The following is an 18,187-nucleotide window of genomic DNA, read 5'->3' as shown; positions in this document are numbered from 1 at the left end:
AGGCTGCATTCACACCTGACAGCCCGTTCACACCTGAACGTTTTGTAGCCCTACGCCTGAAGCTACAAAACGCTGGAGGGGAAAAAATCCATTATTCTCAATGGAGATGATTCACATCTCCACTCCATGTCGCCTGAAGCCCTGCGCCTGAAGCTCAAACAAGTTCCGGACCCTTTTTTGTCGCGCGAATTGGGCTGATTTGGGCGTTTTCATTCCCATAGAAACTAATGGAAACGCTCAATTCGAGCGTTTAGCGCGACAACGAGCGTTTCTACGGGCGTTTTCGTTGTCGCGCGTTGTAGTGTGACAAAACGCACGTTGTAGTGTGACAAAACGCTCGTTGTCGCGCGTTGTAGTGTGACAAAACGCTCGTTGTCGCGCGTCAAAACGCCGGTAAAAACGTTCAAACACGCTACGCTCAGGTGTGAATGCAGTGTGTTTGAACGTTTTTACCGGCGTTTTGTCGCGCGACAACGGGCGTTTTGTCACACTACAACGCGCGACAACGGGCGTTTTGTCACACTACAACGCGCGACAACGGGCGTTTTGTCACACGACAACGAGCGTTTTTTAACTTCGGCGTTGTTTTTCAGCCAATAGGAAAAATATTTTTCATCTGCTTATTTTATCTTGAGCAGATACAGCGTCAAAACGGCCGTAGAAACGCTCGTTGTCGCGCTAAACGCTCGAATCGAGGGTTTCTATGGGAATGAAAACGCCCAAATCAGCCCAATTCGCGCAACAAAAAAGGGTCCGGAACTTGTTTGAGCTTCAGGCGCAGGGCTTCAGGCGACATGGAGTGGAGATGTGAACCATCTCCATTGAGAATAATGGATTTTTTCCCCTCCAGCGTTTTGTAGCTTCAGGCGTAGGGCTACAAAACGTTCAGGTGTGAACGGGCTGTTAAAAAGTGTGACAGCGCTGAAAGCTGAAAATTGGTCTGGGCAGAAAGAGGTTGAAAGTGCCCAGTATTGAGGTAGTTAATAAGGGCTGTAATGTATAGTGCACTATACAGTAATTGGGGGGGGGGGTGCAGTATATAGTAAAAGGGGGCTGTACAGCTCAGTACACAGTAATGAGACAAAGTGCAGTATACAGCAATAGAAGTCCACACACTTCAGTATATTGCAATAAGGGAAGTGTAGTATACAGCAATAGGGGCATAACATGCAGTATAAAGGAATACAGTTCAGTACACAGTAATGGGGGAGAGTAAAGCGTAGTATACAGTTATAGGACGTCCATACAGTAATACTAGTGAGCTGTGCAGTATATAGTTCAGTACACATTAATGGAGGGCTACACAGTGATATACAATATATACTGGGGTAAAAAAAAAAAAAAAACACTGTGCACCAACACACAGATATACAGTGTACACTAACAGGTGTGCAGTATAGTGCGTGTGTATATTTTTATATATTTTACATAAACTGTGCTATACACTGGCATACTACACACACAGACAGACAGTTGTACACACTGGAATACCACACAGCCAGACCGATGTACACACTGGCATACCACACACAGACCGTTGTACACAGTGGCATACTACACACATACCACACACACACAGTTGTACACACCGGCATACCACACACACACACAGTTGTACACACCGGCATACCACACACACACACACAGTTGTACACACCGGCATACCACACACACAGTTGTACACACCGGCATACCACACACACACACACACACAGTTGTACACACCGGCATACCACACACACACACACACACACACACACACACACACACACGCGTACATACTGGCATACTACACAGTTGTACACTGGAATACTATACACACAGTACACACTGGCATACCATACACACTACCACACGCACAGTTGTACACACCGGCATACCACACACACACAGTTGTACACACTGGCATACCACACACACAGTTGTACACACTGGCATACCACACACACAGTTGTACACACTGGCATACCACACACACACAGTTGTACACACTGGCATACCACACACAGTTGTACACACTGGCATAACACTACCACACGCACAGTTGTACACAACGGCATACCACACACACACACACACACGCGTACATACTGGCATACCACACACACACAGACCGTTGTACACACTGGCATACCACACAGTTGTACACTGGAATACTATACACACTACCACACACAGTACACACTGGCATACTATACACATTACCACACGCACAGTTGAACACACTGATGTACACACTGGCATACCACACACACACCGGCATACCACACACACACACACACACGCATACATACTGGCATACCACACACAGTTGTACACTGGAATACTATACACACTACCACACACAGTACACACTGGCATACCATACACACTACCACACGCACAGTTGTACACACTGGCATACCACACACACAGTTGTACACACTGGCATACCACACACACACACAGCTGTACACAATGGCATAACACACTACCACACGCACACAGTTGTACACACTGGCATACCACACACACACTGGCATACCACACACACACACAGACCGTTGTACACACTGGCATACAACACAGTTGTACACTGGAATACTATACACACTACCACACACAGTACACACTGGCATACTATACACACTACCACACGCACAGTTGTACACACTGATTTACACACTAGCATTCCACCCAGGCATACCACACACACACTACACACTGGCATACCACACACACAGTTGTACACACTGGCATACCACACAGTTGTACACTGGAATACTATACACACTACCACACACAGTACACACTGGCATACCATACACAGTTGTACACACTGATGTACACACTGGCATACCACACACACACAGTTGTACACACTGGCATACCACACACACAGTTGTACACTGGAATACTATACACACTGGCATACTATACACACTACCACACGCACAGTTGTACACACTGATGTACACACTGGCATACCACACACACACACACACTACACACTGGCATACCACACACTACACACTGGCATACCACACACACAGTTGTACACACTGGCATACCACACACACAGTTGTACACACTGGCATACCACACACACAGTTGTACACACTGGCATACCACACACACAGTTGTACACACTGGCATACCACACACACAGTTGTACACACTGGCATACCACACACACAGCTGTACACACTGGCATACCACACACACAGTTGTACACACTGGCATACCACACACACAGTTGTACACACTGGCATACAACACACACAGTTGTACACACTGGCATACCACACACACAGTTGTACACACTGGCATACAACACACACACACACACACAGTTGTACACACTGGCATACAACACACACACACACAGTTGTACACACTGGCATACCACACACACACACACACAGTTGTACACACTGGCATACCACACACACACACAGTTGTACACACTGGCATACCACACACACACACAGTTGTACACACTGGCATACCACACACACACACACACACACACACACTTGTACACACTGGCATACCACACACACACGGTTGTACACACTGGCATACCACACACACAGTTGTACACACTGGCATACCACACACACACACACAGTTGTACACACTGGCATACCACACACACACAGTTGTACACACTGGCATACCACACACACACACAGTTGTACACACTGGCATACCACACACACACACAGTTGTACACACTGGCATACCACACACACACACACAGTTGTACACACTGGCATACCACACACAGTTGTACACACTGGCATACCACACACACACACACAGTTGTACACACTGGCATACCACACACACACACAGTTGTACACACTGGCATATCACACACTGGCATATCACACACACACACTGGCATACTACACATCCAGACCGTTGTACACACTGGCATACCACACACACTGATGTACACACTGGTATACCACACACAGACCGTTGTACACACTGGCATAGCACATACACACACGCATAACACACACAGTTGTACACACTGGCATACCACACACACACACACAGTTGTACACACTGGCATACCACACACACACAGTTGTACACACTGGCATACCACACACACACACACACACACACAGTTATACACACTGGCATACCACACACACACACAGTTGTACACACTGGCATACCACACACACACACAGTTGTACACACTGGCATACCACACACACACAGTTGTACACACTGGCATACCACACACACACACACAGTTGTACACACTGGCATACCACACACACACACACACACAGTTGTACACACTGGCATACCACACACACACACACACACAGTTGTACACACTGGCATACCACACACACACACACACACAGTTGTACACACTGGCATACCACACACACACACACACACACACAGTTGTACACACTGGCATACCACACACACAGTTGTACACACTGGCATACCACACACACACACACACAGTTGTACACACTGGCATACCACACACACACACACACACACACAGTTGTACACACTGGCATACCACACACACAGTTGTACACACTGGCATACCACACACACACACACAGTTGTACACACTGGCATACCACACACACACACACACAGTTGTACACACTGGCATACCACACACACAGTTGTACACACTGGCATACCACACACACAGTTGTACACACTGGCATACCACACACACAGTTGTACACACTGGCATACCACACACACAGTTGTACACACTGGCATACCACACACACACTGGCATACCACACACACCGTTGTACACACTGGCATAACACACACACACAGGTATACCACACACACAGACTGTTGTACACACTGGCATACCACATACACAGTTGTACACACACGCATACCACACACAGTTGTACACACTGGCATAACACACACACACAGTTGTACACACTGGCATACCACACACACAGTTGTACACACTGGCATATCACACACTGGCATATCACACACACACACTGGCATACTACACACCCAGACCGTTGTACACACTGGCATACCACACACACACACTGATGTACACACTGGTATACCACACACACAGACCGTTGTACACACTGGCATACCACACACACACGCATACCACACACACACACACACAGTTGTACACATTGGCATAACACACACCCCACACACAGTTGTACACACTGGCATATCACACACACACACACACACACACACGGTTGTACACACTGGCATACCACACACAGTTGTACACACTGGCATACCACACACAGTTGTACACACTGGCATACCACACACAGTTGTACACACTGGCATACCACACACAGTTGTACACACTGGCATACCACACAGTTGTACACACTGGCATACCACACACACAGTTGTACACACTGGCATACCACACACACACAGTTGTACACACTGGCATACCACACACACACAGTTGTACACACTGGCATACCACACACACACACAGTTGTACACACTGGCATACCACACACACACAGTTGTACACACTGGCATACCACACACACACAGTTGTGCACACTGGCATACCACACACACAGTTGTACACACTGGCATACCACACACACACACACACACAGTTGTACACACTGGCATACCACACACACACAGTTGTACACACTGGCATACCACACACACAGTTGTACACACTGGCATACCACACACACAGTTGTACACACTGGCATACCACACACACACAGTTGTACACACTGGCATATCACACACACCCAGACCGTTGTACACACTGGCATACCACACACACTGATGTACACACTGGTATACCACACACAGACCGTTGTACACACTGGCATACCACATACACACGCATAACACACACAGTTGTACACTGGCATATCACACACACAGTTGTACACACTGGCATACCACACACACACACAGACCGTTGTACACACTGGCATACCACACACACACAGACCGTTGTACACACTGGCATACCACACACAGGCATACCACACACACACACTGGCATACAACACACACACACACTGGCATACTACACACCCAGACCGTTGTACACACTGGCATACCACACACACTGATGTACACACTGGTATACCACACACAGACCGTTGTACACACTGGCATACCACACACACACACACAGTTGTACACACTGGCATACCACACACAGTTGTACACACTGGCATACCACACACACACTACACACCCAGACCGTTGTACACACTGGCATACCACACACACACACACACACACACACACAGATGTACACACTGGTATACCACACACACAGACCGTTGTACACACTGGCATACCACACACAGTTGTACACACTGGCATACCACACACCACACACACAGTTGTACACCCTGGCATATCACACACACACAGTTGTACACACTGGCATACCACACACACACAGTTGTACACACTGGCATACCACACACACACAGTTGTACACACTGGCATACCACACACACACACACAGTTGTACACACTGGCATACCACACACACACAGTTGTACACACTGGCATACCACACACACACAGTTGTACACACTGGCATACCACACACACACAGTTGTACACACTGGCATACCACACACACACGCGTACATACTGGCATACCACACACACACTACCACACACAGATGTACACACTGGCATACCACACACACACAGAGACAGTTGTACACACTGGCATACCACACACACGCGTACATACTGGCATACCACACACACACAGTTGTACACACTGGCATACTACACACACACAGATGTACACACTGGCATACCACACACACACAGAGACAGTTGTACACACTGGCATACTACACACTACCACACACACAGATGTACACACTGGCATAACATACACACTGGCACACACACACACACAGTTGTACACACTGGCATACCACACACAGTTGTACACACTGGCATACCACACACACACACACACAGTTGTACACACTGGCATACCACACACACACACACACAGTTGTACACACTGGCATACCACACACACACAGTTGTACACACTGGCATACCACACACACACACAGTTGTACACACTGGCATACCACACACACACACAGTTGTACACACTGGCATACCACACACACACACAGTTGTACACACTGGCATACCACACACACACACAGTTGTACACACTGGCATACCACACACACACACACAGTTGTACACACTGGCATACCACACACACACACACAGTTGTACACACTGGCATACCACACACACACAGTTGTACACACTGGCATACCACACACACACACACAGTTGTACACACTGGCATACCACACACACAGTTGTACACACTGGCATACCACACACACACACACAGTTGTACACACTGGCATACCACACACACACACAGTTGTACACACTGGCATACCACACACACACACACAGTTGTACACACTGGCATACCACACACACACACAGTTGTACACACTGGCATAACACACACACACACACAGGTATACCACACACACAGACTGTTGTACACACTGGCATACCACATACACAGTTGTACACACACGCATACCACACACAGTTGTACACACTGGCATAACACACCCCACAGGCATACCACACACACACACACAGTTGTACACACTGGCATACCACACACACAGTTGTACACACTGGCATATCACACACACAGTTGTACACACTGGCATATCACACACACACACTGGCATACTACACACCCAGACCGTTGTACACACTGGCATACCACACACACACACACTGGTATACCACACACACAGACCGTTGTACACACTGGCATACCACACACACACACACACAGTTGTACACACACGCATACCACACACACACACACACACACACACACACACACAGTTGTACACATTGGCATAACACACACCCCACACATACCACACACAGTTGTACACACTGGCATATCACACACACAGTTGTACACACTGGCATACCACACACACACACACAGTTGTACACACTGGCATACCACACACACACACACACACAGTTGTACACACTGGCATACCACACACACAGTTGTACACACTGGCATACCACACACACACAGTTGTGCACACTGGCATACCACACACACACAGTTGTGCACACTGGCATACCACACACACAGTTGTACACACTGGCATACCACACACACAGTTGTACACACTGGCATACCACACACACAGTTGTACACACTGGCATACCACACACACAGTTGTACACACTGGCATACCACACACACAGTTGTACACACTGGCATACCACACACACAGTTGTACACACTGGCATACCACACACACAGTTGTACACACTGGCATACCACACACACAGTTGTACACACTGGCATACCACACACACAGTTGTACACACTGGCATACCACACACACAGTTGTACACACTGGCATACCACACACACACAGTTGTACACACTGGCATACCACACACACACAGTTGTACACACTGGCATACCACACACACACAGTTGTACACACTGGCATACCACACACACACACAGTTGTACACACTGGCATACCACACACACACACACACACAGTTGTACACACTGGCATACCACACACACACACACAGTTGTACACACAGGCATACCACACACACACACAGTTGTACACACTGGCATACCACACACACACAGTTGTACACACTGGCATATCACACACACCCAGACCGTTGTACACACTGGCATACCACATACACACGCATAACACACACAGTTGTACACACTGGCATATCACACACACAGTTGTACACACTGGCATACCACACACACACAGACCGTTGTACACACTGGCATACCACACACACACAGACCGTTGTAAACACTGGCATACCACACACACACAGTTGTACACACTGGCATACCACACACACAGTTGTACACACTGGCATGCCACACGCACATACACAGTTGTACACACTGGCATGCCACACGCACATACACAGTTGTACACACTGGCATGCCACACGCACATACACAGTTGTACACACTGGCATGCCACACGCACATACACAGTTGTACACACTGGCATGCCACACGCACATACACAGTTGTACACACTGGCATGCCACACGCACATACACAGTTGTACACACTGGCATGCCACACGCACATACACAGTTGTACACACTGGCATGCCACACGCACATACACAGTTGTACACACTGGCATGCCACACGCACATACACAGTTGTACACACTGGCATGCCACACGCACATACACAGTTGTACACACTGGCATGCCACACGCACATACAGTTGTACACACTGGCATGCCACACGCACACACAGTTGTACACACTGGCATGCCACACACACACACAGTTGTACACACTGGCATGCCACACACACACACAGTTGTACACACTGGCATGCCACACACACACAGTTGTACACACTGGCATACCACACACACACACAGTTGTACACACTGGCATACCACACACACACAGTTGTGCACACTGGCATACCACACACACACAGTTGTACACACTGGCATACCACACACACACAGTTGTACACACTGGCATACTACGCGTACATACTGGCATACCACACACACACTACCACACACAGATGTACACACTGGCATACCACACACACACAGAGACAGTTGTACACACTGGCATACCACACACACGCGTACATACTGGCATACCACACACACACAGTTGTACACACTGGCATACTACACACACACACGCGTACATACTGGCATACCACACACACACTACCACACACAGATGTACACACTGGCATACCACACACACACACAGAGACAGTTGTACACACTGGCATACCACACACACGCGTACATACTGGCATACCACACACACACAGTTGTACACACTGGCATACTACACACACACACACGCGTACATACTGGCATACCACACACACACACTACCACACACAGATGTACACACTGGCATACCACACACACACACAGAGACAGTTGTACACACTGGCATACTACACACTACCACACACACACACACATGTACACACTGGCATACCATACACACAGAGACAGTTGTACACACTGGCACACACACACAGTTGTACACACTGGCATACCACACACACACACACACACACACACAGGCATACCACACACACACTGGCATACCACACACACACAGTTGTACACACTGGCATACCACACACACACAGTTGTACACACTGGCATACCACATACACAGTTGTACACACACGCACACAGTTGTACACATTGGCATAACACACACCCCACACACAGTTGTACACATTGGCATAACACACACCCCACACACAGTTGTACACACTGGCATACCACACACACACAGTTGTACACACTGGCATACCACACACACAGTTGTACACCCTGGCATACCACACACACACAGTTGTACACCCTGGCATACCACACACACACACAGTTGTACACCCTGGCATACCACACACACACACACACACAGTTGTACACCCTGGCATACCACACACACACACACACACAGTTGTACACCCTGGCATACCACACACACACACACAGTTGTACACCCTGGCATACCACACACACACACAGTTGTACACCCTGGCATACCACACACACACACACACACACACACAGTTGTACACCCTGGCATACCACACACACACAGTTGTACACCCTGGCATACCACACACACACAGTTGTACACCCTGGCATACCACATACACACAGTTGTACACCCTGGCATACCACACACACACACACACACACACAGTTGTACACCCTGGCATACCACACACACACACACAGTTGTACACCCTGGCATACCACAAACACACAGTTGTACACCCTGGCATACCACACACACACACACACACACACACACACAGTTGTACACCCTGGCATACCACACACCCAGACCGTTGTACACACTGGCATACCACACACACACACACTGGCATACTACACACACGCACAGTTGTACACACTGGCATACCACACACAGGCATACCACACACGCTGGCATACCACACAGACAGTTGTACACACTAATATACGACACACACACACACACACACACACACACACACACACAGGCATACCACACACCCAGACATACCACACACACACACAGCTGTACACTCTGGCGTACCACACACACAGCTGTACACTCTGGCGTACCACACACACAGCTGTACACTCTGGCGTACCACACACACACACACAGTTGTACACTCTGGCATACTACACACACACATAGTTGTACACACTGGCATACCACACACACACTGGCATACCACACACACACACACCCAGACCGTTGTACACACTGGCATCCCACACACACAGTCGTACACACTGGCATACTACACACACACACACACAGTTGTACACACCGGCGTACTACACACAGTTGTACACACTGGCGTACTACCCACACAGTGTCACCCCGGACTCACGCTCTTATCGATGTCCAGTTTGAGTCTCTTCTGACTGATACTCTTCTGCACTCTCTTGCTGAAGGATGCATTCCCAGCCGGCCGGGCACAGCGCTCTCCCCCATCTATCAGACAACATGTCTGACCGAAGAACGGAGCGGCGGGGGCCGGCGGCCCATCCCTGCTGTCCTCCTCCGTACTGAAGCCGTTCATCCCAGCTTGACTCTCAGTACAAACTTCATCCGAACATGCCGGGCCTCTCCCCGACACACTGCAGCGACAGAGTCGCCAGCACCCTAACAACGGAAGTCCCGCCCTCCGGTGAGAGTGGCTGGACAGAACAGAAGGTGGGCGGGTTTTACTTGTGACACTCAGTGTCAAGATTGGCCGGAGCTATTGTCATTTGTGGCGGGAATGGTCACGCCTCTTCCGGGTACAGAGCCGACCAATAAGGTGCTATGACACCTGTCCTGCCGAAAAAGGTCCCCTAGTGTCTTGTCAAATACTGACCCCCCATCGGATAGTGTCCGCCCTATACTGCGGTTGCGCAGTACGGAGGACAAAGGAGATGCCGAAAGTCTCCGAAGATGAACAGCTGATCGTTAGCTGTACACGGCGCCTGCACATTAAGTCCAGGTTTAAGTCCCACCAGCCAAGTGGACATAGAGTTAGAATAAAAATATGCAGAGCAAGGGGCCCTGTTATAAAGCAGTGTACAGCTCACGGTCAGCTGTTCAACTTCGAACACTTTCTGCATCTCCTTGTCCTCAGTACTGCGCAAGCGCTGCGCCTGAGCGGTACGGGGCAAACACTATGCAATGGGGGACCTTTCTAATCAGAACACCGGTGTTCTGCCATATAGTGTCCGGACGTGATATAGTGTCCGCCCCGTACTGCGCATGCGCAGTACGGAGCAGACGAAGCTTCGGAAAATCTCCGAAGCTGAACGGCGCCTGCGCCGTGAGTGGAGGTGGTAGCCCCACCATCCAAGCGGACATAGGGTTGTGAATATTATAGGGCCCCTCTCGGGCGAGCTTAGCCCGCCACGCTTCGGGCTCAGCCACGCTGCGCTAGGCTCTTTTATATTCCTACTCTATGTTCACTTGGATAGCGGGGATAGAACCTGGACTCACGGCACAGGCGCCGTTCATCATTGGCAATTTTCGGAATCTGTGTTGCTGTGTACTGCACATGCGCAGTCAGGGCCGGATTAAAGCGGGAGTCCACCGGGACTCCGCGTTTTTTTTTTTTTTTTTAAAAGCCAGCAGCTACAAATACTGCAGCTGCTGACTTTTAAATAGTGACACTTACCTGTCCAGCGCGCCCGCGATGTCGGCACCCGAAGCCGATCGCTCGCTCGTCTGTCGGGTCCTGCTGCCGCCATCTTGGGTATGGGAATCAGGAAATGGAGCCTTTCGGCTTCATTTCCCGGTTCCCTACTGCGCATGCGCGAGCCGCTCGGCGCAATCCGGACGGTCCCCGCTGCCTCTGGGAGCTGTGTGTTTCCCAGCAGGCAGCGGGGCACTTGCTGAAGGGGGCGGGCGCTTGCGGAAAGGGGCGTAACGTACGCCCCTTTCCGCAGAGAGCTAGCCCGGAAGTGGGTGCAGTTACCTGGATTATCCAGGTAACTGCACCCCCCTCCCCCCTGAAAGGTGCCGATTGTGGCGCCGGAGGGGGGGGGGGATTCCGATGAGCGGAGGTCCATTTTAGGGTGGACCTCCGCTTTAACATAGGGGCTATTGGAGCTGCAGCTCCAGGCCCCTTTCTCAAGATAGGCCCATTTGCTCAAAAAAAAAAAAAAAAAAAAAAGATCGACTTAGAGGATTGTAGCTCGGCGATCAGGAGTCACAGAGACTCCATATTTGGTGGGTAGGTAGCTAAAGACCCACTCCAGCACTGGTTAAAATATGGGGCTGCTATCATCTATGGTTCTGGAGATACGGGGCTCCTTGTGCAGCCTGTCAGAAGCTACATACAGAGCAGCAGTATAAATACCACCTGGAACACTCTGCAGCAGACTGAGAGGATGAACTCACAGTGCTTATAATAATTATTTGTATATTACTTATGATAATTAACCCCTTGCCACCCAGGCCCATTCTGAGACTTCTACATGTAAAAATCATCATTTTTATATGCTAGAAAATTACTCAGAACCCTCAAGCATTATATATTGTTTTAGCCGACACCCTATGGAATAAAATGGTGGTATTTGCAACTTTTTATGTTGGAAAGAAACTGTTTCATTCATAAAAAAAAAACACTAAAGTTATCACGATTTTGTGTTGTGTACTAAGCCATGCTTTACATTTTTTTACAGGTTACACGTTTAGAGTTACAGAGGAGGTCTAGTGCTAGAATTATTGCTCTCGCTCTAACGATCGTAGCGTATGTAACCTGTGTGTATCTGGCTCTGATACTAACCAGTGCCCACCCAGGGACTGACTAGTATCTCTCCCCAGCCTGTCCCCACACACCCTCTCACCTGCTGACCTGTGAATGGGGCAATCAGTCCCGCAGTGTTATTGTGTTCTGCCAGTGAATACAATGATTAGTGCTGCTAACTATAGCTGGCAGCACTGATTGTTTTGGGGAAAACCTGACAGGCTGGTTGTACTCAAGTCGCTTAATAGGTTGACTTGTGTAAAACCAGCTAGCCCATACATAGATCGACTATGGCTGGTCTCTGCTTAATTGGTGTAATTTCAATCCATGTCTGGCCCGCTTAACCACTACGCAGTCCCTAAACATCCTTCCACAAACCTTTACATTTTTCCTTCCCAGATTACTTCATCCTCCTCTCCTATACATAGTGCCCACTGTCATACTCTCCACACTTCTTTCCTATACATAGTGCCCACTGTCATACCCTCCACACTTCTCTCCTATACATAGTGCCCACTGTCATACTCTCCACACTTCTCTCCTATACATAGTGCCCACTGTCATACTCTCCACACTTCTCTCCTATACATAGTGCCCACTGTCATACTCTCCACACTTCTCTCCTGTACATACTGCTCACTGTCATACCCTCCACACTTCTCTCCTATACATAACGCCCGCTGTCATATCCTACACTCTCCTCACCTGTACATAGTGCCCGCTGTCATACACTTCTCTCCTGTACATAGTGTCCACTGTCGTACCCTTCACACTCCTCTCCTATACATAGTGCCCACCGCCATACCCTCCATACTCCTCTCCTATACATAGTGCCCACCGCTATACCCTCCATATTCCTCTCCTGTACATACTACTCACTGTCATACCCTCCACACTCCTCTCCTATACATAGTGCCCACTGTCATACCTCCAACACTTCTCTCCTATACATAGTGCCCACTGCCATACCTCCAACACTTCTCTCCTATACATAGTGCCCACTGTCATACCCTCCATTCCTGTACATACTACTAACTTTCATACCCTCCATACTCCTCTCTTATACATAGTGCCCACCGTCATACCCTCCCTCCACACTCCTCTCCTGTAGTTACTGCTTACTGTCCTACTCTCCTGTACATAGTGCCCACTGTCATACCCTCCACACTCTTCTCTTATACATAGTGCCCAATTTCATACCCTCTACACTCCTCTGCTGTGCATACTGCCCACTGTCTTACCCTTCACACTCCTCTCCTGTACATAGTGCCTTCTGCCATACCCTCCACACTCCTCTCCTGTACATAGTGCCCACTGTTAGACCCTCCACATTCCTCTCCCTCACCTGCACATACTGCACACTTTTATACCATCCACACTCCTCCCCTATGCCTCTTACCCACAAAAACTGTTCTTTCAAATTATATGTTAAAATTATATGTTCCTCAATGTTACCAGCTCTAGAATGGGCACTTTTGTCAGTTCAACTAAAGGAAATCTCACAGTCCTCATATTTGTTCTGCCCTATTATTAGTACTTATTTTATTTTGTAATTACTATTGTGATGTATAGAGGAACACGGGGGATGTCAGCTACTCTAAATATAGCACTTGTAAAAAAAAGCGTCCCTAAAATATATTTGAAATGTTGACAACCATGTATTTAGGCACTGCCCAAGGGCCACAGGGTCAGTAGGGGCCCCATGAGAGGCTCCGGTGATAGTAAAGCGGTAGTAAACTTTTCTAACATTACTACTTTTTAGAGGCCCTTGGGGAGGTTATGCCATAATGTACAAATATGCCCAGCATATTAGCACATTAGGGTACACTTACCTGTCAGACCTCCAGTGCTGTGCTGTGATCAGTCCGGCGGGGCCCGGGCACTTCCATCTTCACCCGGTCTTCCTTCGGGGTTCTGTGCCTTCCGTCATTTGCCTTGGCCAGGCTGCGTTGATGTCATTCCCTCTTTCTCCCATCCCCCCTTTCTCTCTCATCCTCCCTCCCTTACCTCTCACACCTCTTTCATCCCCTTTCTCTCTCTCTCTTCCTCCCTCTCTCTCTTTAATTTAATTTGTTATAACAAAAAATAGTTTGCATTTTTATTTATTTATTGTTTATAAAAGGCCCCATCAAAATCCTCAGCACCGGGCCCACGATGTTCTTAATCTGGCCCTGTGCGCAGTATGTGCCCGTCACAGAGAGGCAGAGCAGGTATAAGCGCACTGAGCTCAGACCGCGATCAGTAAGCAGAGAGCCACCCACAGGAGCGGTTCAGTGTGTCTGCGTGCCGTAAAACGTAACAGTGTGAGCCCAGATCCATGTGTACAACACGATAGGTGGCTGGAGGGATTAGGAGGAGGGAGTGGACATCTTTAGTAAGGGATAGAAAGACTATTATCAGTATATCAGGTGATAATTACAATGTATTTGAATTCTGTACAGCAAAAGGTAAGGAGATAGGACTACAGGGAGGGGCCGGCTTCAGTTGGAGGCGTGCCTGCTCCGCCTACCTGATAAATATTAAAACAAGATTGGTGTGTTTAGGGGAATGAGCGGGTCTGAGCATCGCAGCCAGCTAAGCTAACAAACACATGGGACTGAAGGAGTGGGGATTCAGCTGGAGAGAGGTGGACAGCGCACATACAATTAGGAGGTGGATCCTACTCTGGCGACCGTTGGGCTTGCACCTGATAGGCTGACCACAGAGCGAGAGGTAATGAAGAGTGCCGTGCTGAGGAAACTTCAGTCTGCAGATGTGCAGTGGGAGGAGCGCTACAGAGGATTGCAGCACCCCTAGTGGAGAGAACCCATAGCACACAGGAGGTGATCGCCAAAGTAAAGACACGAGACATTGATATTATATGTTTATTTATATTTTGAAGAATTATGAACATTCTTTAATACTCTGAGCAGGGCTTAAAAATTTCAAGTCCTGAGCTACTAGCCAGGCCTCAAGGGTTACTCCGCCTAACTCTGAACCTGCACCGCCCCTAAATCTGCCCCTAAACATGCCCTCATAAATTATCTCATGAAATTACACTTAAATGTTTTATGCAGAATTAACCACTTACCTTCCGGGCACTCACACCCCCTTTCTGCTCAGACCAATTTTCAGCTTTCAGTGCTGTCACACTTTGAATGACAATTGCGCGGTCATACAGCACTGTACCCAAAATACATTTTTAGAATATTTTTCATACAAATAGAGCTTTCTTTTGGTGGTATTTAATCACCTCTGTGGTTTTTATTTTTTGCAACATAAGTGGAAAAAAAGAGCGAAAAATTTGGAAAAAAAAAACCACTTTGTTTTAGTTTCTATGATACAGTTTTGCAAATAAGCAATTTTTGTTCATAAATTTGGACCAAAATGTACACTGCTACATCTCTCTGGTAAAAATAACCGAAATTAGTGGATATTATTTGGTCTTTGTGAGAGTCTACAAGCTATGGTGCAAATCATTGAAAATTGATCACATCTGATCACACCTGATGCACCGACGACCTATCTCATTTCTTGAGGCCCTGAAATGTCAGAAAAGTAGGGATGAGCTGAACACCCCCTGGTTTGGTTCGCACCAGAACTTTCAAACGGACCGCAAATTCGTGCGAACTTTAGAACCCCATTGAAGTCTATGGGACTCGAACGTTCAAAATAAAAAGTGCTAATTTTAATGGCTAATATGCAAGATACTGTCCTAAAAAGGGTTTGGGGACCTGGCTCCTGCCCCAGGGGACATGGGTCAATGCCTAAAATGTTTTTAAAAATGGCCATTTTTTCGGGAGCACTGATTTTAATGACGATTAAAGTGAAAAAAAAAAAGTAAAATATTCCTTTAAATATCATGCCTGGGGGTGTCTATTAGGGATGAGCTTCGTGTTCGAGTCGAACGTACGTTCGACTCGAACATTGGCTGTTCGGGCGTTCGGCGAATTCCGAACGTTTGGGCCGTTCGCGTAAAAATTCGAGTGACGCGCGCGCGGACCACAATGCACTGCGGTGGCGCAGTGCATTGCTGCCCCATGATTGGCCAAGCATGCACTGTGACCCCGCATGCTTGGCCAATCGCAGCGCCGGCAGCGAGGAGAGCCATGATTGGCCATAGGCATCCTGCCTGTGGCCAATCATAGCTCAGGCTGTGTAGTGCACGCCCCACACTATATAAGGCCGCCTTTGAGGCGGCTTCGTGTAGTGCAGGCATGTCCAAAGTCCGGCCCGCGGGCCAATCGCGGCCCGCAGTCCGGTTTTGAACGGCCCGCCTGGTGTGCTGCGGGATCAGGGCTGTCAAATGAGCCGATCCCCGGCACTGTGTGAAGCTCCGTCGGCTTCAAAAGTGAAAGT

The 18,187-nt window shown here is 48.5% G+C and overlaps 1 protein-coding gene across 2 annotated transcripts in view; it reads right to left on the bottom strand.

Annotated features, from left to right (window-relative positions):
• Window positions 1-11,794, bottom strand: part of SAP30L (SAP30 like) — a 29,820-nt gene extending 18,026 nt beyond the window's left edge. For both annotated transcript variants that reach the window (XR_013270261.1, XM_077468368.1), the window contains exon 1: window positions 11,486-11,794. Coding sequence is in view for 1 of the 2 variants with exons in the window: in XM_077468368.1 (XP_077324494.1) it covers window positions 11,486-11,677 (192 nt within the window). In the remaining variant the exon portion in view is untranslated. The remainder of the gene's footprint in view (window positions 1-11,485) is intronic.
• Between the last annotated feature and the right edge of the window lie 6,393 nt (window positions 11,795-18,187).

This window comes from Lithobates pipiens, unplaced genomic scaffold (genome assembly GCF_037356315.1).
Source record: "Lithobates pipiens isolate NorthernLeopardFrog02 unplaced genomic scaffold, aLitPip1_a1.2 Scaffold_8, whole genome shotgun sequence".
Lineage (NCBI taxonomy): Eukaryota > Metazoa > Chordata > Amphibia > Anura > Ranidae > Lithobates > Lithobates pipiens.
Note: the sequence above shows the minus strand (reverse complement) of the source record. Positions and strands in the feature narration are given on the sequence as shown.